The following is a 26,761-nucleotide window of genomic DNA, read 5'->3' on the forward strand; positions in this document are numbered from 1 at the left end:
CAGATGATCAGATAATTCAACATGGCAGACAGGAAGTTGAGTGGAATATGACAAGAATAATATTTAACAGGGGAACCCAGGCCCAACCAGGGGATTCCAGTTCCCCTCTGGCAAAAGCTGCTGCCTCTGCACAAGCTCATCAGTGCTTGCACAACAAGGCTTAATAAAAATATAAAAATTAAAGATTATCATTAACAATCTAATAGCATTTGAAATGTTGTAGAAAAAAACAAAGTTGTATTTAAGTACTCGGCTACTTAATAAATAATATATATATATATACATATACATTTACATTTAGTCATTTAGCAGACGCTTTTATCCAAAGCAACTTACAAAGAGTATATACTTACAAATATGTATGTATGTATACACTATATAAAAATATAGTAATGATAATCAAAAGACAGTATGGAGAATATTTAATATGTAATTAGCATTTTTATAAATTTCTTAAAATTTCCTGAAAACTAGGGGGCACTCTACAAAAATGAGGTCTTCATGAACCATAACAATTTTCATAGTGATGCGCAAAAAAAGAGACATATTACAAAGTTTTAAGCAAAAAGGCCTTATTTTATATTTCTGAACCATTAGGTGGCACTGTGATGAAAGTGTGAATGCTCTCTCTAGTCAAGACAGTGATATGTTTGGATATAAATGCAGCTATGACAAGAACAGAGCATCCCAATTTTGGACTCACTCAGACCAACAGTACTGTAGTTACAGCCAATGCAACGTTTTGTTGAATTAATAGACCAACAGGTGGAGCAACCCCACCACCTTTTTTGTGTGTCCTCAGACTGTGCCTTTTAATCAATGTGACAAATAAATTGAAAATATCTTCTTCCTTTAGAAGTTATAAGCATATATATTAAAAAAAATGTTTACTTACAAAACCTTTTTTGCATTTTTGGCCAATTTTGACATTTGGCCTGTGACATATTGTAGAACAGCTAAGGTTCTTTGATTCCTACGGTAGTTTCATCTCGACTGGAGTAAAAGTTGCAAAATTACTTGTGCTTATTTATTTTTTGCATTAAATCACGCTACTGGGCAAACTGTAAGGTGAAACCTGGCATGTTTGGTATCATTTGACTCGGCAAAGATTTAGGAAACTAAGGCATAGCTCCCATAAAAATCCATCAAATGTGGACAAAGTAATAGGCCTATTAATATATTTCATCACCAAAAGGTGAAGCAGGCCTGAAACTTTATGGGCTCTCTCAGGGCAAGGAGCCGGAAGGACCATACCAAATTTTGCTGGCATATAACATTTACATGTCTTCTCAAAACATGAACTTGATGAAGCATACCAAGCTGTCCACCATTGCGTTAGTAAAATACTGCATTTTAAGAAAAAATTCCAAATGGGCGACCAGGTTTAAAAACAGAGAAAGGCAGTTAGAACACAAAAAAATGACTTTTGACCAATAGGTGGTGCCTAATTTTTATGAGGCATACAAGATTTGCAACTGATGATGCATACCAAGAGTCGTGTCAATACACAAAAGAGTTGCGAAGATAAAGCCACATGACCCTTTGGTGTGCTCGACTTGATTTCGTTCAGGCTGTATACGAGAACCTTTTGATGAGTCAAAAACCTTTTAATTACTTTTTGTCAGGAGAGTCTCAAGATACTATTATTTAAAATTTTGTGCAAATTTAACCAATTTGTAGGAGGATTTGGAAAAGGATGTTATAAATAAAATGCCATATGCCAGACAGAAAGTATGGTGGAATATGGCGCATTTCTTCTCTCAAAACAACAAATCTAACAATATGAATAAAATGACTTGTTACATTTTTCATAAGTTATAAGCAGTTTCCTAAATTTGGTAATATCTCTTGACTACTGGGGGGCGCTGGCCTAAAAAAAGGTCCACTCACAATATGGTCATAAGTTTCATAGCGATGAGTTGTAAAACACTGCATTTTATGACAAACATTTAAATGAGTGAAATTTTAGATGAAAGGTTTCAGAAGTTATAAGCAACAAAGCTACTTTTATATATTATTACCTGTAGGTGGCCCTGTGCTGAAACTTGGTTTGTCACCTGAGGTCCAGACCTTGATGACACATGTTTTGCATTGATACATGAAAGTTTTGTAATGATACAGCCTAAAAAACATTTTGGAGGGCTCGTTGTCAAATTTGTTGACAAGCAGTACAAGAACGGATTGACCAATCAAAAATATTTTAGTAAATCTTTGTCCATACAGTCTTTAGATGGTACACACCAAATTTATTGCAAATTGGTCAAAAGCTCTGGGATGAGCTAAAAAGAGTATGTTTCTCGAATAATTCAAAATGGTGGGAATTTTTTTATGAAGCAAAAGGACGTCATAGTATGCATTGGCATTAACATACTCGCATGATTGAGAGGAAAGAGGAATTTTGTTTCTACAGTGTTGTTTCTACAAGTTTTGCTCAAATATGTATGTGAAATTTTGGACTTGTTGTGGTGCTAGAGCGGTTTAGTTAGAGACTCCAAATTTGCTACAGTAACACACGATACTATTTTCTTTATGTGTGCCAAATTTCGTAACTTTCGTCCGTACGGCTCTATAGGCTGCCATAGATGGAATGGCGGAAGAAGAAGAAGAAAACTAACGGATACAATAGGGTTCTCTGCCCCTTCAGGGCTTGACCCCTGAAAATTAATATCAGATTTAAAAAACAAGTTTTAAAACTGGGAAATGAACTTTATAATTGCTTATAAATTTCTTTATGTCTTTAATTCTTTGTGAGTGAGACAAGCTTTCCCAGTGATGAAACATACAAAGTTTTGTGTCAAAACACAGATGAACCTTTTGCCAGCACGCCTTACAATTAATCGACACTCCATACAAGAATCATAAGCACATCAAAAATTTGTGGCAAGTTTAGTGACAATACGTAAAAGCATTTCAAAGGTAGAGCCATATGACTGCCTGATATGCTATGCTCGCCTTGATTTTGTTCAGTCTGTATACGAGAACCATTTAATCAATCTAAAATCTTATAATAACTTTTTGTCAGGAGTGTTTTAAGACGCTATATACTTAATTTTTTGCAGATTTGACCACTTTTTTAGGAGGAGTTGGAAGAAGTATGTTATAAATAAAATGCCATATGGCTTACATGAAGTATGGAGGAATATGACAAACATGGTATCAAATAGCAATATGAATAAAATAATATTATGTTATGCTGGTCTTCCTGCAAAGGCTATCAAACCACTTCAGCTGTTTCAGAACGCAGCAGCACGCCTCGTCTTCCAACAGCCCAAAAGGGCTCACGTGACTCCCCTTTTCATCTCTCTTCACTGGCTACCGGTTGCAGCCCGTATCAGATTCAAGTCACTAATGCTTGCCTACAGGACTATCACTGGATCTACACCAGCTTACTTCCACACTCTCCTGCACTCCTACACCCCATCAAGATCCCTGCGTTCAGCAAACCAGCGGCGTCTTGTATTGCCTTCCCATAAGGGCAGTAAATCGCTCTCCCGCTCTCATTCACAACTCCTTCCTGGTGGAACATTCTTCCTAACTCTGTCCGTTTAACCAGATCTCTTACAACATTTAAAAAACTACTTAAAACCCATCTCTTCTCTGAATACTTGACAAGCAAATGAAAAAAAAAAAAAAAAAACACACTAACCCTTTCTCTCAACAGGTAGTGGTCTAGCTTTTGTTGAAACCAGTAATTTTGTATTGGCATCCAATGTATTATGGCTCCTGTATGACATATCGCTTATTGCTCCTAAACTCTTTGTAAGTCGCTTTGGATAAAAGCGTCTGCTAAATGTCTAAATGTAAATGTAAATGTAATGTTGAATTTGTCATATGCTATAAGCAGTTTCATAGATTTTGTTATATCTCTTGAGCCCCCTGGGGCTTGACCCCTAAATACTGAGCAGTATAGAGGCACAGTGGCCAAGAGAAAGTGATGTCCCCTAATTTGGAAGAGCACTAAGAAGTCATTTCATGGTCCTCTGAATACAGCAGGATCCAAAACACTGTCGATGAGACATACGTTGATACATACAATGGACTGTGCATAAGCATAGTAAGAAAATTTCGTCAGAAGAAGGGATATCAGTTTCCGGTTTAATTTCTTAAATGACTTGACATACCTAATCAAGGACCGGGGAAAATCACATAATCGTCAAAATAATTTTACATGTAATAAACACAAGATGTTGTCAAAAGAACGAGCTGTTACTTAACTGATTAGAAGAATAATCTCACATTAAGTGTTTTCTACTCCATAGAAGTCCACTATAAGGAAACAGCTCAGCTCAAGGCAGCGCAAACTGAGAAAAAAACTTTTCCGATATCATGCTGATGATTGAAATAAAGAATTTGTTTTTCCCGAGTCATTGATCAGTTATGTAAAGCCTTAAGATATAACTTATAATGGGACAGTGATAAATTATGCTGAATATATCCAATTCCATTCTGGATCAAATTAATCATTTCAGTATCAGTGGGATACTCAGATACTAGTGTAACTTAAAGAAAGGAGAAGAAATCTTTCAGAAAGGTTGTTCATAATGTGTTCGGTATCCAACATCAGACAAGTAACAGGAGTGTTTCTTCCTTGAAAACAAATGGGTCTATCCACCCTTGCTATAAAATGAAATTTTACAACACACCTTCCAACCATACGGAACCAGGGGAAACGGTCATAGAAAGGATCTCCTCCAGTCAGGACACTGTTGCAGTCTTCAAGAGCATTGCTGGGCACCTCAGCAGCATGATCGTACATCTCTCTCATCAGGTCCAACCTATGCCTGCAGAGAGCAGCATTACACTTCAGGGCTCCAGCCTAACATTTTTTTTGCCAGGATCACTGTAGCCCCAGAAATATAATAATAACAGCGCAAGCAGAACATTTAGAGGCATACCTCTAATCAGCCTACAATTCACAATTAATCACACCCCCCCAAAATTACTGTATTACTGACAAATACTTTAATATAATAAAACTCATCTTAAACAAATTACAATTTGCATTTTTCTTTCATTTCAGAAGGATTTTATAGCATACTCATTACAGTACAAGAACACATTCATAGATGGAAACAAATTATGTGGCCATTACAAAAACAAGTTAACAGATACATTAAACTCTGCTCCTAAATATTACATCGTCTGACAAAATCACCATAAACATGAAAGATGAGGGTGTCATGATTCCGCTATCATGTCATGTTTATTCTTGGTCTTGCAGCGGAGTCATGGCATAGCCTTTGGGTTTTGTGTGAGAAAGACATGGCTTTCCTTATATATGGCTTGTCATGCGCTTTCTCGTGTCTCGTTGGTGTTTCCCACTCTTTTGTCTTATTAGCCTTCCCATTAGTGTTCCATCACCCACACGTGCCCCTTGTTAATTATCCTGTTCGTGTTACTTTGTACTTGTATGCTGTACGTTGTACTCCGTACCATTGTACGTCGTATCGTGTTTGTATTTTGCCTTGTCTACCAAGTTCTTGTTACACCTTGTCTAGTAAGTGTAATTTAGTGCTCGTTCTAGTGTCTGTTTTCATAGTCTAGTTAGTCTGTGTCCTTGCTTTTATTATTATTTATCTTGTCTTGTTTTCCCCCTCGTGTTTTTTTTTTTGCCATTTGTAGAGTCTTGTTATTATTATTAAAGTCTTTGTTAACCCCTTCATCCCCGAGTCTGCCTGCAATTGGGTTCTCCCTGAGTGTTTCATGACAGAGGGATTTTGGCTATATTCTTTCACACAGCACTCAGTATCTGTCTGGGTAAACGTGCTTATTTACAAACTGGGTAACACTTTATAATAACTGCACGCTATGAATCATTAGTTAAGCATCAGTACATAGTTAATTAATCATTTATGAAGCATTGGCCCCACATTAATAGACATTAGTAAGCAGTTTATAAATACAGCTATAAATGCTTTGTTCTTGATTTATAAGCATGTATATAATATGCTTAATAATCAAATTTTCATACTTTATTAAGGATGAATTCATCATCTCTAAATTAAGGATTACATTACTTACAAACTGGTTCATGAGATCATTTAGAAAGAGTAAGTAAATGATTAATAAACTCTTTGAATGCACATTTATGCATCTTATTATTCTGACATATAGTAACAGTTACTTAATTTGATAATAAATGCTTTTTTAACACACATTCCTGCTGTAATTCATGATTAATTAAGGTAGTTATAAAACATTTACTAGTTGTTAGATAACTATTTTTTGTGAGCTCATCTAAAGTGAGGACTATGTATGCCTTGTAAAGCATTTACAAATTGTCATGATTCCGCTATCATGTCATGTTTATTCTTATTCTTGCAGCGGAGTCATGACTAAGTCTAGGGTTTTGTGTGAGAAGGACATGGCATGGCTTAGATATTGGCTGTCATGCTCCTTCTCGTGTCTCGTCTATGGCCCCGCCCCTCTCGTCTCCTTGTTAGCTTCCCTTGAGTGTTTCATTACCCACACCTGCCTATTGTTAATTATCCTTTGTTCGTCTCCCTATTTAATGTCCTTGTATTCTCTGTCCTGTGCTCGTTTGTTCTTATACATACTTTTAACTTTGCTCGTCTGTACTGCTGTACCCAGGATTTATACATACGCTGTGTCCCAGCGTTTCTGCTCCAGCACTCTGTTCCTGAGAGTTTTTGTTACAGTTTGTTACCCTACGTGAGTTTTTCGTTCCTGTTTGGCTGTCTTTGTTTATCCCCTGTATTTTACCCCATTGTGGGTTTTTGTTTTGTGTTTATTAAAATCTTTTGTTACCCCGTACCGCTGCCTGCATTTGGGTTCTTCTATCACTTCCATTTCGTGACAGAACAAACGAGCCATTACTGAACCCAGCAAGCAGCCATGAACACTGGCCGTTGTGGTGTTGCCCGTCGCCTCTGCAGCCTTCGCCAGGGGAGGGAGACGGTGCATGAGTTTGGGGAGAGGTTCCTCGACATCGCCGGGCAAGGCGTCTTCGGGGAGGAGGAGCTGGCGGTGCGGTTCAACACCGGTCTCAGAGACCCACTCTCCCGATCAGAGATGAGAGCGATGAGGCCGTTGGACTTCGAAGCCGTGTGGCTAGCCGCCGCGGCTCGTGCGGAGTCCACGAACACATCCCCGTCCGACTCCTCCTGCACGGAGCTAGCCGTGCCTCCCACCGCCTCTCTTCTGTCAACCGCAGTCCCTGTGGGCCGCTCCCGGAAGAGGAAGCCCAAGAGGGGAGATCGTTTCAGTACTGCCCAGCATCCGGTGTTCCCGAGGCTGGCTTTCAAGCCGGTCCAGCAGCCGGCACCAAGCGCTGCCCAGCCACCGGAGAGCGCTGCCCAGCCGCCTCTCCAGCCGGTCCCGTCCGGCACTCCCGGGCCTCACCAGCCGGTCCCGTCCGGCACTCCCGGGCCTCTCCAGCCGGTCCCGTCCGGGCCTCTCCAGCCGGTCCCGTCCGGCACTCCCGGGCCTCTCCAGCCGGTCCCGTCCGGCACTCCCGGGCCTCTCCAGCCGGTCCCGTCCGGCACTCCCGGGCCTCTCCAGCCGGAGAGCGCTGCCCATCCGGCAATCCAGTCAGTGTTCCTGCCGGTCTTCCCGCCGGTGTCAACCCCCGCCCAGCCAGCCTTACACCCGGAAGTCAAGCCTGCCCCTGTTCCCCACTGGACTTCCCCAGTCAATCCCCCTGGGGCTTCACGCTCCAGAGCGCCACCCCGGACCGTGACTCCCCCTAAGACTGTCCCACCCTACCCATACCCTGTTGGACTGCCCCCTGGGAACTCTTGTTTTGCCCCACCACCCCTCCCATGTCTGTTATTTTTATTATGCCATCCTAACCCTAGTGTCATATTTGCCTGTCTGCCCTTAATCATGTTTACAATGTTCTGTTGTTTTTTGTCTGTTACCCAGTCTGTCTTGTCTTGTTAGTTACCCCTTGGTGAACACCTGGAGGTGTTCATTTGAGGGGGGGCTTATGTCATGATTCCGCTATCATGTCATGTTTATTCTTATTCTTGCAGCGGAGTCATGACTAAGTCAAGGGTTTTGTGTGAGAAGGACATGGCATGGCTTAGATATTGGCTGTCATGCTCCTTCTCGTGTCTCGTCTATGGCCCCGCCCCTCTCGTCTCCTCGTTAGCTTCCCTTGAGTGTTTCATTACCCACACCTGCCTATTGTTAATTATCCTTTGTTCGTCTCCCTATTTAATGCCCTTGTATTCTCTGTCCTGTGCTCGTTTGTTCTTATACATACTTGTAACTTTGCTCGTCTGTACTGCTGTACCCAGGATTTATACATACGCTGTGTCCCAGCGTTTCTGCTCCAGCACTCTGTTCCTGAGAGTTTTTGTTACAGTTTGTTACCCTACGTGAGTTTTTCGTTCCTGTTTGGCTGTCTTTGTTTATCCCCTGTATTTTACCCCATTGTGGGTTTTTGTTTTGTGTTTATTAAAATCTTTTGTTACCCCGTACCGCTGCCTGCATTTGGGTTCTTCTATCACTTCCATTTCGTGACACAAATGAGAGTTGCATATCACTTCACAGTTATATTTTTTCTGGAGGTGTGCAGGAATTAATTTTTTTTCAGAAGTTTATTTTTCATTTTATATCAATTCATTTAATGTTAATTTATATGTTCGGTTGTACAATTTTAATTTTGCAGAGGTTTATTTTTTATTAAATCGTTTTATATTCATTAATATGTACAGTTGTACAGTTTAATTTCTTTTGCATCTTGAAATAAATATTTCTATGTTCTTTATCCCTCGGTGTTGTGTTTTTCCTATTTATGTTTAGATGATAACTGAGCATTTAACTCTCATTTGTAAATGCTCTACAAGGCATACATAGTCCTCACTTTAGATGAGCTCACAAAAATAGTTAATGACAACTAGTAAATGTTTTATAACTACCTTAATTAATCATTACAGCAGGAATGATAGTTAAAAAAGCATTTATTATCAAATTAAGTAACTGTTACTATATGTCAGAATAATAAGATGCATAAATGTGCATTCAAAGAGTTTATTAATCATTTACTTACACTTTCTAAATGATCTCATGAACCACTGACAACTCCTAACTAACTGGTTTGTAAGTAATGTAATCCTTAATTTAGAAATGATGAATTTATCCTTAACAAAGTATGAAAATTTGATTATTAAGCATATTATATACATGCTTATAAATCAAGAACAAAGCATTTATAGCTGTATTTATAAATTGCTTACTAATGTCTATTAATGTGGGGCCAATGCTTCATAAATGATTAATTAACTATGTACTGATGCTTAACTAATGATTCATAGCGTGCAGTTATTATAAAGTGTTACCACAAACTGTTCATGTTTATATATCCAGACAGTCGATAACAGTGACAGGTTTTGTAAATGCACTTTTTTCACTTGTCGGCTGCCATACAGTGAATTAAATGAGCTGTTTCTCCCTACCGCTTATTGCATAGAGTGACACTAAGAGAGATGATTCCTGCACCTGGAAAGAGTGAGACCCTACACTCGCCTGGGAGTACTGATGACAGTTTCCCATTGAATGAAAGCTAATGTTTATTCAAAAAGATGCTAGGTTTGTCTATATGGCCTGCTCATTAATTCAGGTTTTGTACTGGGGACCCAAATTATGTTTTATTAAGCAACAATTCTCAGCAAACAGAAGACTAGAAAGAAACAACTAGGGAGAAAAAAATGTATTGAAAAGTTTTCTTTGTACATACTATATAATATATGTGTTTGAACAGTCAAATCACAGTTGTAGGTGTAAAAATGTGTAATAATTAAGTACACTTAAATACATTTTCTGTGTGTGCATGTTTCATATAATACCCCTATTGCAGAAAAACGTTGAACAATTACCCAGCCTCAGTACGTAACGGCTAGTTTCCTTTCCGAACATGCATAAATGTAAGGTAAAAGCTACACTTTAAACTAAAAAAGCTTTGAAGCTCAAACTGCCACTGCTACCTAAGCACCCCTTTATCGGCTGAAATCACACTTGTAACTATGGTTTGCGGGTAGGTACACAAGCCCCGCCCCATCACCTTCTTTACATAATATATCACGTTTTACTCGTGGCCTCGATGAAATTAGCCAATAGCTAACAATAAGACAAAACAATGTAGTTCAACACAAGTCTCCAAACCATTATTTGGCAGAACAAGCAAAAAAATTAAGATGAAAAAAGGGTAACACTTTAGCATAGGGACCAATTCTCACTATTAACTAATTGCTTTTTAGATGCCTATTCTTATCATATTGGCTCGTTATTAGTACTTATAAGGCACATATTCAACATGACCACATTCTACTTCCCTAATCCTACCTAATACCTAAACCTAACAACTACCTTACTTACTATATTAATAAGCAAAAAAAATTAGTTTACTGAGGCAAAGGTCATAGTTAATGGCTTATTAATACCGAGAATTGGACCTTAAAATAAAGTGTGACCTAAAATTGTTCTTAATGTCCTGTACTTTTAAGCTTATTAGTTTTTAAGCTGTGTTCAGGTTGTTTATTGGCCCACTAACATTACTGGTTCACAATTCATAACCGTAACGTTGACTAGCGATAATGTAATGTTGCCTGGTCTCAATAGCTTACAGAGCAGGATCGTGCCTCATCATGAATTTAATGTTATTTACATTTACATTTAGGCATTTGGTAGACGCTTTTATCCAAAGCGACTTACATTGCTTTTATCCTATACATTTTACATAGGTATTTGCAATCCCCTGGGATCGAACCCACAACCTTGCGTTGTTAACGCAATGCTCTTACCACTGTTATGCTTCTAAATGATGACTACCAAACCACAATAAATGTTTTATGGTCAAAAGTGGCTGATTCCTTAGTTCATGCACATAGACTAATCTTATCAGTATCTATAGTTTCTCTGCTAGGCACTATTCCCATAGCGACTGTAAGTTAGTAATTTCACCTATTACACAAAGCACAACGCCTGGTCGCGAGTATGTTTCCGAAAATGCACCTAGCTGTTCATGTTTTTTGAAAACATGCTGGATTTTGAAATCAAGATTTCAAAGCTTGTGGATTGAAAGTGCTTAAAGATAGAGATCTTCTGTAAATTAGAAAATTTTGGGTGTGACTGAAAGTTTATGTGGGGTGTAAATATACTCATCCAATTTGCATATTATGAGGTCATCAGGGGTGACCATCTTGAATTTCATAATATTCAGGAAATAGTAGATATTGAATGGATATTTAAACTTATTTACATGTTGTTCATTCTAAATAATCAGGAAAAGAGGAAATCAACAGTAAAACTATTAGTTACTATAGTAAATTATTACTTTATTACTGTGCCATAGTAAAATGCATGTGCCTATGTTTTGATCAGTTGACCAGCTATCTGCCCAATCAGCTGCCTCTACATCTATCAACAGCTCTCCTATGGACACCACGACCATGTTTACCCTTGCCTACCCCATCTCCCCCATCTCCGTTAGGCAAAGGGTCGAAATGGACGCTCGTTTGTGCTTCGTGAACATTTGCACCTTTAACAGCCTCACCTTTGTGCTGCACAGATGTACCGGAGACGCACGGTCATTAGACAAACGATCGTGATTTCCAAAAAGCAAATATTCCACTTTAGAGTCAGAATAGGCGAATAACATTCGCAACACATCCTCACGGTACAACCTTTTATTAGCTACTGGGCGATTTTTTCTCACAAATCTCACAATTTACTCTGACGCTCTGAACAAAACTGCTTCCACTTCAATGTCACAATAATTCACTTGCTCTGCTATTTGCTTGAACACTTTGATTAGGAACATGGCGTTATTATGGTCTAGAATCAAAGCACTGCATGTCTGCCATCTAGTGGTATTGGATACAAATTAGATATTACACCATTTTAGGATCTACAACCTATTTTATTAAGTATGACGTCTTGTCGCAATTCTGTGACTTTGGTGTTTAGAGGGTTAAGCCTTCTCACATTCTTTGTTCTAGCTGTTTCAGAATATTCCATTTTCATAACCCATTAGGGTTGGGTCTCTATTTCCTCAGGTGTGAAACATCTTTTCACATGTTTTGTATCAAACTCTCCAGCCTACAAGGTCCAGTACTCAAAGGTTTTGGGTACATATATTTAGTATGAGTTTTCTGGCTTTATTCTTGTGACCCATATGCCCATGAGAACCCCCTGGGGAAAATTAGCTCTGACTCTCAGTTGACAAAGGAAATCCTGGGCTCGGTACACAGTAGTGATGGTGTCCACAATCCAGCACGCCAGGCTCTGTTAAGAGAAAGCCCCTGCCCCTTCTGCTGACCCTGCAATGCAGACAAAGAGCTGCTCAGAGCTCCTTTAGCTTTCCATGTGGTCCAGGTTTAGGTTAATCACACAGGTTAATGTCCCACACTTGAAGAGAGGGGACATAACTCCACTGGATTTACGCCTGCAGCCTGCAACAGATGAGTTTTACAAGCAAAGTAAAGCAAGCAATCACTGAGCATAAGCCTCCTGAGGTTCCAAATAAAAAAATCTCAATGAATGGGCATGCCATTCTCCTTTATAACCGTATGTACGAGGGAGAGATCGACAAGTTAATTGGGCTTTGAAATTTTAAAGTCTTTAAATTATAGATCATCTCTGACACAAGGATATGTGCCTAAAGGTATGTACCTGCACTGTGGCTGCATCACCGTCTTGTTTGGAAACAGCACCGCTGGCAACCGCAAAGGGTTGTGCGAACTGCGCGCCACATTTTGGGAGGTTAGCTTCCCTCCCTCCAGGACATCTACACCAGGCAGTGTATAAGGAAAGCCGGGAGGAACATCAGTGACTAAAGCCACCCGTCCCACAGACTGCTCTCTCTGCTGCCCTCTGGAAGACGTTTCCGCGGCATTTGATCCCGCCGACTAGCCGACTGGGGGATAGCTTTTTAATGAACAGTCATAACTAATACACCCTACAGCATACTCCAACTTTACGGTATGCCACATGCTGCACTTTAACACAATTCAAACTGGACTACACGTACTATACAGCATTTCCCCATTGTATACCTCACCGTGTGGCATTGTGTTGCGTGCACATTAAATCACCCTCCGGGGCTTAATTTTTGGAATACTTGTGTCTGTATCTTGTTCAGCCTGTCATAGTGGTGGAGAACGGGGGCACTTGTGAATGAGACACAGGATATAACAAAATAAAAAAAATTGTATTCCCTAGGACGTCGTTCTCTCTCTCTCTCTCTCTCTTCACACGGAGCTTCCGGATACCGAGCCAAGATGGAGGAAATCATCAGACGGCTCACGGAAATCTCTGCTAATCAACAGAAGTTTACTGATCAGCTCACTCGCCGGCAGTTAACCAGACATACCCATCTTTGGCTCCTTACGGAGGATTCTACGGCTGGCCAGGTGGCGGAGAAAGTCGCCATCGACCGACTGCTACAGGCTTTACCCCGACGGCTCCGGAATCCAGTGGGTATGAAGAACCCCGCGTCAATCCGAGACCTTCGCCCGGGATGGAGGAGAGAGAGCGACCGTTCTACCCCGGAGGGTGAATGCTCCCTGGCTATCACAGGAGGGTACCTCACGACCAGTCAGCAGATCCCCGGTAGCTTCCCCTTTGGATGAACCGATGCCGACAGAACCAACGTCACCCATACCTCGGGCTTGGTTGGCAGGATGTATCGTCCATAAGAAGCTTCCCCTAGGTGCCCCAGAAAGGGTGGTAAGACTGGACGGAAAGGCAGTAGTCGCCACTCTCGATTCCGGCAGCTCGATTACCCTGGTTCCGAAATGGAGTCCTCTCACCGTGTTCGAAAAGGAGGCCGCTTCTACCAATAAAGTGCGTCCATGGAGACACTCGAGAGGTTCATAGCCGGCGCGTGGAAGTAGCAACAGAGTCTGGATCATCACCTGTACCCCTCCTCTTGGGTCGTGACTGGCCGGGATTTGATGGACTACTGGCCATGACGGTCCAACCCAAACCGAGGAACCGACCACCAGTAAGGCGTCGGTTCAAACCCAGACCGCAGGCGGCATTGATGGCTACCGAGAGCGAACAAGGGGGTGAGTTGAGCTCAGCATCTACTAATCTTGCTCTTGATTTGTTCCAGCGGGTTACAGAGGGAGGAACGTTTGGAAGAGAACAACGGGAGGATGATCGGTTACGAAATTGCTGGAGTCAAGTACGAATCGTGGACAAAGAAATTAGTTATCCAGCTCCTCACCCTCTACCTCACTTTATCGTGAACAATTATCTGCTTTACTGTGTCGCCTTAAGGCGGGGGGAGGAGAAGACCCTGTTGGTGGTACCGAAGGGCAAGACGGGAGTAATCTTGGAACTCGCTCATGTACATCCAATAGCAGGACATTTGGGAGCCGCAAACACGGCACAGAGGATACGAGACCGATTCCACTGGCCAGGATTAGAAGCAGAGGTGAAACGATTTTGCCAGAGCTGTCCGACCTGCCAGCGGACTTCTCCCACTAACCCCCCCAGCCCTCTAATCCCCCTGCCTATTATAGAGGTACCCTTCTCGAGTATTGGCCTGGACTTGGTAGGGCCCTTACCGAAGTCTGCCCGAGGACACGAACACATCTTGGTGATCGTGGACTGCGCGACCAGGTATCCGGAGGCGCTTCCTCTGCGAAAGGCTACCAGTAAAGCGATCGCCAAGGAAATGTTCCTCCTTTTCAGCAGGGTGGGGATACCGTCAGAGATATTGATGGACCAAGGCACCACGTTCATGTCCCGGCTGATGACCGACCTCTGCCACCTTCTCAAAGTTAAACAAATACGAACTTCGGTATATCATCCCCAGACGGACGACTTAGTCGAAAGATTTAAACAGACTCTAAAGAGGATGTTGAGACGAGTGGTGGCAGAAGATGGGCGCGACTGGGACCTAATGCTCCCCTACGTTCTGTTTGGGGTTGAGAAAGTACCCCAGGCGTCCACCGGGTTCACCCACTTCGAACTGCTGTTTGGCCGTCAACCTCGAGGCTTCCTGGATGTAGCTCGAGACGCCAGGGAGCAGCAACCAGCTCCACACCGAAGCGTGATCGAACACGTCCAAGAGATGAGGGAATGCATTGATCGGGTGATGCCGCTCGTAAAAGAACATTTGGTCGAGGCAGAGCGCGCCCGGAAACGGTTGTATTTCCAGCCTGCCCAACCACGCAAACTTCAACCAGGAGATCGGGTACTGGTGTTGACCCCTGCCGCTACTTCAAAGTTCCAGGCTTCATGGAAGGGACCCTAAACAGTCATAGAAAAGGTGGGACCTGTCAACTACCGGGTACGTCAGCCGGGCAGACGGAAGGTGGGGCAGTTATACCACGTGCATCTGCTCAAGAAGTGGGTGGCCCCTCCACAACAGATGGCTGCCTATGCTGAAACGGAACCACCAGTAGTTCACGTGGGTGAACAGCTCTTCCCTGATCAGAAGACTGACTTAGCTGCCTTGGTCCATCAATTCTCCGATGCGTTCCGAGAACAGCCCGGGCAGACTCGTTTGATACAGCATGAGATTCGGACACCCCCGGGAGTAATCGTCCGACAACGGCCCTACCAGGTCCCTGAGGCTCGTCGGATGGCTATTGAGGAGGACATTACCCGGATGAAAGAGCTGCAGGTGATTGAACCATCGCGTAGTCATCGCATGGTCCAGCCCCATTGTCATGTGGTCAGGTTGGGCATCATGGTCAGGGACACAAACCCCCACCAGTCCCCGTTAGTACCACACAGAGCGAGACGACTTACCACGTCGACGCTTAGGGGGGGGGAGTGTCACGAGCGGGTTGACGTGGTCAGCATCGCCATGGCAATGGAGCAATCAAGCTCATATACCTGCAGATCGTCAGCACCTGGTCCCAATCAAGCTCTCCCTTTATAAAACCCAGGAAGAAGAGGAAAGGGTGAGCTTGCTCTCAGTACATTATCTGTTATCATATACATGTTGTTGTGCTTTCTTCTAGAGACCAGTAACTGACGATTTGAAGATCGGTACACCACGAGGCACGAGCACCACCCCACAGCTATCACGGAGCACCCTGGAGTTATATTTCCCATTGTATACCTCACCGTGTGGCATTGCACATTAAATCATTAAAGCAGGCGTGCAGCATTCATTTAGCTCTTGTTCTGAAGAGCCTGAGAGCCTCTCACGACTGCAGCAGAATACGGTACGTGTTTGTGGCATAAGGGACACAATGTCTCGTTCCCTCCATCAGGGAACTGAGGTTACAAACGTAACCAAGACGTTCCCTTTCTGTCGGTCTCTCAACGTTGTGTCAAGAACGACAGATGGGGTTACCTATGGAAAACACCACAACGCTGTATCGCGTCACAATCTCTAGCGAAGCGACGGTAACAGGCCTGGGCGTGTCAGCTCGAAGCTTTCGCGAAACTGTAACCTTTCAACTCTTCATCAGAGAAGCGCTGCAGAGGCCACCTCCTACCCGCGGTGAGGGAATGGTGGATATAGGTATGGTCTCGTCCTTGGAGGAGAACGCATGCAACGTGCGGACTGGGTAGTTAACCGTGAGGTGGAGGCCCACCTGGGGAAGCTCATGGGTTACCATGCGTGGGAACCGTTGCCATGAGGATATATCAGACGGAACAGCCCATGGGGGTGTTACTGCGTCCGATAGCACTAGGTCCGGTTAGAGCTATCTGTGATAGATCATATGGTGTCCCGGCCTAAGGGGTGAGGCTGCTCTTCCTAGCCAACTTCCGCCCTCTCACGCCCCTTAGGAACCTGGTGACCAGGTCGTGTTGCCCTAGACACTTTCCATCAACTGAGTCGTGATGAGTGGCGATAGCGACTACATACACTTTCAGTGTGGAGGGGAGATGTTAGTCTCCAGTCTCGTAAGAAAGACAACACAATCCTGATCGAGCACCTCAGTGGGTCTTACTCGTTGAGAGAGACACCAGGTCAAGAAGAGGCGCAGTCTAGAGGAGTGTAACCACCTAGTAGATGGGGCCCAAGCCTTGGTGATGGTCTCTGCCGTAGAGGGGGAGTAGCCATCGCAGGATCTTCTCATCCCGTCTAGAGACCAGACATGGGTGTTCCAGAGGTCTGATCTGGGATGCCAGAACGTGTCCTTCCCCTAAAAGAGCAGGTCCTCTCTCAGGGGAATGGTTCAGGGGGACCACCCTGGCGATTGATGTACACTACAGCTGTCGTTCTGTCCAGGCGGACCAGCACGTGCTGGCCCTGCACTAGAGGCCGTAGCCTTCTCAGTGCAAGCAGCACAGCCCACAACTCTAGGCAATTGATATGCCAGCGCAGACGGGGTCCCGTCCTGCGCCCCGCTACTGCGTGCCCGTTGCACACTGCGGCCCACCCCTGCAGCGAGGCGTCCGTTGTCACCACGACGTGCCTCGTAACCATGCGCCTGCTGCCGGTGTGCCACGCGGTCCTCGGAACTCGACTCTGTAGCCAGTGTTGAGCGGTCTCATGTGCATCAATCCGAGTGGTATTACCCCGGTGGAGGACGCCATGTGTCCAGGAGACTCTGAAATTGTTTCAGGGGAACCGCCGACTGCCTGAAGTGTTCCAGGCAGTTCAACACTGACTGTCGAGATGATGCCCCGCAACTTGGGAGAGTCTCTGGTGAACTGGATCGAGTAACCAAGACGGACCGCCCTCATTAGCCAGCGAGACCATGTGGGCAGCTCTTGAGCTCCAAGGGACTGTGACAGGGTGACCAAGGGGACGGTCTGCGCTGGCGGAGATAACTGTCTGTCGCAGGGGGTCCCCGGAGGGAAGGTTGGCTCCACCTTTTTGCCTGCCTGGCGGGACAACGGCACGCACTGTCGGTTTGAGAGTGGTGACATCTGTCGCATGTGTACGACCTCACGCCTCGTCAGGGTGTGAGGTCGGTTCGCTGAGAATAGGAGTCGGCTGCAAGTACACCCGGGGAGGACGGAAAAACTCTGCTAGTAAGTGAGTCGCCCCTTACCGACTAATCAGAGCCGTGACTGTGAAGGTCGGGCCCGATGTTGTTCTCCCTGGGGTCTTCCCGTCAGTGTCCCTTCTCGAGAGAAGGTTGCTGATGAGGTGGAGGTTTCCCCCTCGACCTCTGCTTCCGGGGTGCCGCCTGTGGGGGCACAGGAACCGGAGCCAGTGTCGAAGGGGTCCTGGGTTGCCGGGAAGCAGACATCACGCGGGATCTCGGAGGCCTCTAGGCGACCGAATCGCGGAGTGAAAAAATGTGGCTAATTGCCACTGTCTGCTTCACCGTCAAAAACTGCTGAGTGCAGTCCTCGACGGTGTTACTAACAACCCACCCTGCGAAACGGATGCACCAAGAAAGCAGACTTTCTCGATGTCATTCATCTGCGCAAGGTTCAGCCGGGGGTGTCTCTCCTGGACCACTACCGTGGACATCGTCCGACCCAGAGCCCGTGCCGCTATCTTTGTCGCCCGTAGAGCGCCATCAGTGGTAGCACGAAGATCCTGCATTATTCCCGGGTCGGCCTTACCCTCGTGGAGCTCTCTCAAAGCCTTGGCCTGCCGGACCTGCAGGATGGCCATAGCGTAGAGAGGAGGCAGCCTGGCCCGCGGCATCGCAAGCTTTCGACACCAATGATGCCGAAGTCTTACGCGCTTTGGACGGTAGGCGTGGCCGATTCTCCCCAGGTGGTAGCTGTCTGTGGCACAGGTGCACCGCAGGCGGACGTTCCACCCAGGGGATCGCCCTTGGCTGCCCCACCATCGAGGGAAGTAAGGGAGCCGGAGCTTGTTTCACTGGAACGGTCCGTGAGTGGAGCATTCCAAGTTTTACACAGCCTCTCATGCACCTCCGGGAAAAACATGACACCCGGGGTGAGCGCGGTTTGCACCGTGCTCCGACCTCAGGAACCACGTATCCCCGGGTTAGCACGGATGACATCACTTCTCCTGGGTGGAGCTCGGATTCGTCAGACTCGGATGCCAGTCTCCATCCGATACTGCGAGCGACATCTCATCTACGTCACACATCGTTTCCGAGTGTGTGCCTGAGGATCCGGATGGTATGCCACCGCCAGTTAGGGAACGTTCAGTAGAGCGAATCGGGGTGCGATCGGCCCTGACGGGTTTACCTTCGCAGATTTCCCCATATCACTAACACTGCTAACGTGGGTGGTCATCGGGGCCGTAGCCACAAATGTCACAGCCCGGGTGGCAGACGAAATGGTGGCTGGTTCCCTTAGGAAGACAGCCACCCGTAACCGCAACTTCTGAATGACAATCTGCCCGCAGTGCAGGCAAGATGTGTCAACGAATGCTACTTCAGCGTGCAGGACGCCCAGACACCTAATGCAGGAATCGTGTCCATCCCCTTCCTCGATGAGGGTGCCGCACCCAAGAGAACAGCGGGACATGCCGCCCTGGAGAATGCTCAGTCCTGAAAAGGACCTTTTTAGAAAAAATCTCTAACACCTCCGGAACCTCCGAGACGCCCAGGGGAAGGTCGCTGCAGGTAGGGAAGATCGGCTGCTCTACGTCGTAGATCCGGCAATGTAGAAGAAGAAGAATTCATTTGTTCTGTTCATAGTCATGAGCAAAGGCCCTGAAGAACAAAAGGTAAATGAATGCTGCATGCCGGCTTCCTTTTATACCGGACATCCGGGGCGGAGACCGGCATGCAAATTTCATTCGCCAAATTTCATTGGCCTTTTCTATAGTAGTCAGAGTCGATTGGTTCTCAAGGGCGAGACACAACGTCGAGAGACCGACAGAAAGGGAACTCATTCGCCGCCAGCCTCTTTAAGAAAAAGTTGCCAGCCTACACCAGCGTTTTTTAACATTTTCACCCAACTGTAATGGCTCACAGTAAATTTTCTGTAAAGAATATATGGACAAACAATATGTCAAATGAAAGAACAGATTTCTCAGTCTCAGCTGTTAAACAAAAGAAACTGTATTCTTCTATCTTCATTTGTTCATTTTTTATTAGTTTTTTTTAAAATGACGAGTTAACTCGCCAATGGCGGTGAAAGAGTTAAGCAACGCATTAACTTATAAATCTAACTGATTACCTATAAAGCCCTACATGGTTTAGCTCCTCAGTATCTGAGTGAGCTTCTCTTGTAATACAGTCCTTCTCGTTCACTATGTTCTCAGTTTAACCTAGAATTTCAAAATCAAGTCCAGGTGGTAGATCATTTTTCTATCTAGCGCTTAGACTTTGGAACAGTCTTCCATTTACTGTCAGGGAAAAGACGCATCTTTACAACCTGGCATACACTACACTTCCATAATACAAATCCTCTGAGGGTTTAGGCTGCAATAGTTAGATAAACAGGAACCGGAACCACGCAGTGTGTGTGTGTTTGTGCCTGTGAGTGCGTGTATGTGTGTGGCTTTCATGTGCCAGTATATGTTTGTGGTTTATGCGTTCTGAGTTGTGTTTTATGCATGTGGGTATGTATGAACCTGTCTGATTTCTGTGTGTGTTCACTTCTTTTGTTTCTACTTTAATGTTTTGCTTATAGTAAATATGTTGCATGTAAAGCTTCTTTGTAACAATGAAAATGGTAAAAAGCGCTATATAAATAAAGTTGAATTGACTTGACTTAAACCCCATTCTGTCTCAATACAACCTCAAGAGACAGACAGAAAGAGAAAAGTAATTTTTAGGCCTAAGTGGATCTTTCAAAAAGAGAGTTAAAGCACATTTGATGTCAGGATTAATTGTTGGTCATATTAACGTTATTTAATTCAGATTTTAGTCAGAAATTCCTTCTCTATTTAAAAGTATGTTTTTGTTGCGACGGCATTTGTTAAATCAAATATAGCAATATAGTATGCCATCTCAGTCCAGCAGCAATACTTAATGATATATTAGCATTTTGGGAACAATATTTTGGATTTATATCAATTTAACTTGGACACATTTATGTGTAAATGGAACAGTTTTAAACAAAGTGGAGAAAACACTTGAACTGAAAAAGGGCCCAGAGATGGCAACAGCAAAAGTTATTTGTGTATATTTGCAATAATAACCTGAGCTTTTCCAGTGTCCAATAATGTGTGGCTCCGTTTATCTGATCTTGGACTTCTACAGCCACAATGGTGCGAGGGAATGGGACATTCTCCTGGTCTTTAGCTGTCTCAGCGGGTAACAGGTCAGGCGGAAGAGGAGAGTACAGTGTGTCTGTCAATAACACAAACTGAAACTGAACCTGTAGGTAAATTAAATAAAAGCATTAGGTGCAGTTAGCATGTTGTAATATGTTGTGGTAATGCAGTGCGTTCTACTCTCTCCATACAGCTTACCTTTTTCTTCAGCTCCACACTAATGGCATTAGCTTCTTTAAGGAAGATGGCATTGCCCCAGAGCAGGTCTCTGAGAGATGCGAACTGGTAACACCTCCATTTACTGAATGCCCACAATGCCAGTTGTGTCTCCTTCACAGTCAATTGTTCTATGATTGAAAGACATTGTTAAGTGGCTCAGTACCGAATGTAATTTTGAACAGTTAAATCTAACACTTCAACAAGATAAGACATTTGCAAACCGAAAAATCGCTTTGTGCGACTCTGTTGTGAAGTTCTAGCTTCCTCCAGAGGTACATCCTCCTCCTCTGCTTTATCAGGGTAATATCGATCTACTTGCTTCTGCAGGACTTCTAGCCTGCTCTCATAGTCCTGAAAAAGACATGATGTTGTTAATCTCAACGCTAAAGAGTGTTTTAAAATACTGGATACAAATTATAAGTGAAGAGAATGATTTAAGTTTGTTTAATTCCTGTGGTACTACTACTAAATGGAACAGCAAAAAATGTTTTCCATGTTCCACTTAACATGATGCTTGGTTTTGTTGGTCCAAGATGGTCAAATAAACAAACCAATGTCCAATGAAAACCCATGAAACCCAAAATATTAAATGCCACTGAAGTAATCCGCTCATGTGCAGAGGAAAAAGAACAAAAATGTTCACCTAAAATTTGATGTCATATTAGAGGGTGCGATAAATGACATGAGAAATATGCCACCATCATCATTTTATTTTTATAGAGATATTGGTATATCTTTTTGTAAAATCAGTAAACTTTAATCATCCTTGACATATTTTATGCCAATGATGACAATTCAAGTATGATGAAAGCATTTTTCCTTTAACTTTTACAATACTTACATGTCTGTAACTAAACTCAACTCAAAGAGAGAGATACCTTAATGTCCTTTTAGATTTGTGTGCTTGACCAGCTCTTCTTTTGGGAACTACATTTTTAGGCTCGGTATGGTTAATTCTGAGAGATATGGGATCTAAATGTGGCTTCATGCGAAAACTGTTAAAATGTACACATTTTCAGCCAACAAAAACCAAATGTGTGTCTTTTGGCAAAAATCTGGTACTCAACTTCTTTTAAAGAGGAGTGTCTCTCGAACAAATATTGTTGAATCTAGAAACATATGTTTTATTTTTCCATCAAATCATCTGCATTAATCGTAATCATTTCAGTGCAGGGCCGTGCACAGACCTTTGAGGGGCACATGTTGAAACTGGAAAAAGTGCACCCCTCTCTTTATTGGTCACATCTTATTTTTTTAAGTTATATTCTTGGGCTTTTGCCTTCATTAATTATAAGACAGTGTACAGAGACAGGAAGTAATAGGGAGGAGACAGGGGATCAATATCAGAAAATTACGCAGAGCCGGGATTGTCATGATTCTGCCTCTCCATGTCTTTCTTGATGACATGGAGAGGCTGCAATTGGGTACTTCCTCCACCGTAAATCACGACAGGGACTCGAACTCAGGTCTCCCTCAGGTCTGGTGTGCTCTCCACACTGCCACGACCTCAGACTATTGGTCATATCTTGTTGACAAATTAAATCAAACCAAATAATAGTCTCAAAACCTTGAGGGAGTGATGAATTAAAATCACAATTTTAACCTGAGCTTTTGTTATATAAGAGGGAATTGTGTTCACATGATTATCATGTAAGTGTTAGAACTGAAAACGCCCTTGTAACTGAGATTACATCTACTATTGACACCAGGTCCAGCGTACGGCAGGTTCTGGAATGAACCTATCTAGGTTGAACACTGGCTCCATAGAAAAATATCAACGACTACTTCTCTAGCCCCGACTGCAGGTTCATGCATGACAACTCTGAAGTGGCGCGGAACTAGATAGAGCGAGCAAGCAATAAACAAACTTGTCGTTAAAGATAGCTAAATATTGTGCCATCCCTGGTTGTGGAAGAATACAGTCACTTGCATAGTCTTCCTTAGGATTCCGACATTAGAAATGCAGGGTTAAAGTTTATTTTTAAAGACGTTCCAGAAGCGTTTTTTTGTTTAATTTCTGAGAGGATTCCTTCATGACCAATGCAGAGATCAACACTGGATTTGTGGAATGACTCAAATTTAAAAGCAGTACTGTGAATATTGAATCTGATAGGAATGGTGCAGCAATCTTATGTGAGTAAAACATTTTTGTTCTTTGCCTCACTATTCTTTGTTAGAGACCGCCTGATGTGCCCTGTGCACTATCGCATGAGATTAGTATTACCTGGGGACCTCTAGTCATTTGTAAAACTTGCAGAGGTTATTTTAAGCCTTTGCGAATCGCCATCTATGTGATTTGGTGGGCTCATATATAATTTTTCATTTATAAATCACAGGAGGTCTCCAGCTAATACTGATGCCGTGCGAAAACTGTGAATGGTGCTAATGTGTAACCTAATGTTACGTCTCTAACCATATTCACAGAAGGCTTTGGGACCATGCGTACACTCTTTTACTTGTGTGAGTGAAGCCTAATAATACAGGCAGAATCATTTTAAACTCGGTTTTCTCATTTATACACACATTTAATTAAATATTTCACTCTAATTAATGGAGTTAAGTGATGTCTAAAAGTTAAACAAAAGGTATAGAAATATTTCATGCTTCATGCGCTGCTTTTAAATACTTTCCTGAGGCCGGGGCATGTTGCATGCTTTAAAGTGTGTAAGATGAGTGTAAGGTGCATTATTATTCCTCCAAATGTCAATTTCACAACTTGTGTTTAAATGTATAAACATGTTTAATGTATATAAAACATTACTAGCGAGAGCAATTTATATTATTTTGAAGACTGGCAATCCGGTGGTTGTGTGGTTAGTTTGATCTTATCTTCCACATGTCTCGTTCCATCACGTGAATGGAAATATTCATATGGAAATGATTTGCTGATGACTGTTACGTTCGTTTTAAATTTCATAGTTTTAATGTTCATGTCCACTGGGTGGCACTGTTTATATGTTAACTGGTAAGAACCGCATAAGGAGTGAGTAAAAGAAGATGAAATCGCTAAATGCATCTCTTGTCGTTTTTGCTTTATTGTGCCTGCTTACTATAACAAGTGACGATGAGAATGTTAGGATGGCCCTGCTTTCTCCACACCCCCCCCACAGCATTCCTGGAATGCCACGGTGAACCAAAGCTTTTCTTTGATGTATGGTGTGAAGAGTCACCCCTAGCGCAATCAGCGTCTCCATGGGAACCAACGATGAGCAGCTGCCGATCGTCAGGAGCTCATATCAATCGGCATAAAAGCCTACATCTCGAGAGGTATGGTGAGCTACGACTCAACACTTCTATGTATCTTACACCAAACTCTTTTGTCTCACGTCAGGGCCGGATGACTGATGATCGGCAGCAACGAAGCCACCGCAAACCAGGAAGTACCCGCGCCGGAGGTAAAGACGGGAACGGTCACCCACGAGCACAAAGAGCACGGAAGACAGCCAGGAGGCACTTCTCACCCACCCGGGGACACTCACCACAGGACACTCAACTGTGTTGTTTATTCTCTCGGCCAAGAGCCAGTATCTGAATAAATCTCCCCTCTGGGGTGTGATAATCCTAAATTTTTGTGTGTGTTGATCCTCCACCCGTCACATATGGGGAAGATTGTTTAAGAGCTACTTGCTTGCAATCTTGTTTGACTGCGCTGAAGCGTCTTCTTCATTTAAAAGAAAAACCCTGCGTTCACATAAAAACACGCTATAAAGTGCTGTCAAAAGAATGCAAAACATACTGGTGGCGATATAACCCTGTGGCGAGGGGGGCGTGGTTCAGCCAGATCTGCAGCGGGAGACAGGTGGGAAACAGACAGGAGTAAGTAGGTCAAGTGCACATTATGAACACCTGTGTCTCATTCCAGTGATTGTTGAGAAGATGGTTAAAGCCACCTGGAGAAGATGAACAAGAGCTAAAGGGTCCATGAGAACTCAGCACTACTCTGCTAGAGAAAGACCAAGAGTACAGAATCTGTTCTGACTAAATGTTGAATGAAAGCTCATTGGTGCATGTTTTGTCTGTACTTTTTTTGTAATAAATCTCCAAGTGCCAGCCACGCCGACCCTGTCTCCTTCCTTCATCCCTTTGAACTCTTACTATCCCTTACCATAAACCCATGTTGGCCAATAAGAAGCCTGGAATCTGACATCAAACAAAGATGGCGGCACGCATTCCAACGTCATACACCAAATCTTCGGTTTCACTGTCTAGACAACAACACTGAAACCAGAGTTTCTAAAAATCCTAACCCTGGCAGGAGTTCTCAAAAATGTTAGGTTTCAGTGACCGAGTACTGCGTCTGGGTGTGGACTAGCTGCCAAACCACTGTGGTTTTGAAAATACCCGTGTTCGTGTGGACATTATTATTAAAAACTTGTTAGACATTTTTCAATTTTTATTTAATTTTATCCAAAATAAGTGGCTTTATGATCTGATATGTGATGGGGGGGAAAAATTATGCATGAGGCAGATTCGAATCTGAAATGATATGAAACCTTCAACTAGGGCTTTACTTGCTACATCACTGTAGACACTAGTTGGCATAGTCAAAACTGGTGGGCAGAGTCCGTGTATACAGCCTCTGCTTATTGCAATTTGCAATCAGTGTTAATAGACACTCCATAAAATATATTAGGAAATCCTTGGGGGGGCTTTACTGGGGCTAAGCAGTATTCTGATTGGGTTGAAGCCCCAGCAAGCCCTACCTAGCGGCGCCACTGTTTTCTATAATATGGTTACAAATTTCAGGTGAAATGGCTAAAAATTTTCTGAGGCTGCTTGCAAGATGGCTGCCGAGCCAGGGTCTCCAGCCGTCATTGCCGCCAAGCCAGAGTCTCCAGCCAGCACGGTCCCAGGTTCGATGGAGTCCGTTCCTGGGGAGTTGTCCTTCGAATAATCTCTGGCAGTTGTGGCTGCTGCTCTGGTCTGTGTTAGGGCTGTGCACTGCTCTCCTGTTCCTGAGGCTACTGACCCTAGCCTCCAGACCAGCCTGGGCTTCCCTGGGCTACAGACCAGCCTGGGCCTCCCTGGGCTACAGACCAACCTGGGCCTACCTGGTCTCCAGACGGCCACCATGCTCCAGGTCCGCCACTGCACCACTACTGTTCCCTTTCACGTGCCTGGCCCTCTGTCCCTTCCCTTGGTGCACCTCCGCTCCTCCACCCACCTGAACTCAGTTTTTAGGGGTGTCTGAATTTCTTTTTTGTCTTCTGGTTCTCATTAAAACACTGCATTTGGATCTGCTTCTCAGCCTTGATTTACTCTACCATTTATTAAATGTGCATACTATCTCTGTAGACATTAATAAATAAAAATTAAACTATTTGTTTAAATAACTAATGCATTTATGCTTATCTGTGAAGCCATGGGGGTACTGGTCTTAAAACAAGGTGTGTTTGTTGGCATGTTGTTGGCAACTGAAATAGACAGTGCCACTGACCAACTGAAACAAACTTTATTTGGATTATTTAAAAAGCACATTAATAAAATGCGCCTATTTCACAC

The 26,761-nt window shown here is 43.6% G+C and overlaps 1 protein-coding gene across 1 annotated transcript in view; it reads right to left on the minus strand.

Moving 5' to 3' along the window:
• Nucleotides 1–26,761, minus strand: part of kif1aa (kinesin family member 1Aa) — a 211,055-nt gene that overhangs the window by 83,068 nt on the left and 101,226 nt on the right. The window contains exons 21-24 of the mRNA XM_056751227.1: nt 21,536–21,610; nt 21,239–21,370; nt 20,966–21,144; nt 4,644–4,781 (exon numbers count right to left, since the gene is read on the minus strand). Coding sequence (XP_056607205.1) covers nt 4,644–4,781; nt 20,966–21,144; nt 21,239–21,370; nt 21,536–21,610 — 524 coding nt within the window. The remainder of the gene's footprint in view (nt 1–4,643; nt 4,782–20,965; nt 21,145–21,238; nt 21,371–21,535; nt 21,611–26,761) is intronic.

This window comes from Triplophysa dalaica, chromosome 6 (assembly GCF_015846415.1).
Source record: "Triplophysa dalaica isolate WHDGS20190420 chromosome 6, ASM1584641v1, whole genome shotgun sequence".
NCBI lineage: Eukaryota > Metazoa > Chordata > Actinopteri > Cypriniformes > Nemacheilidae > Triplophysa > Triplophysa dalaica.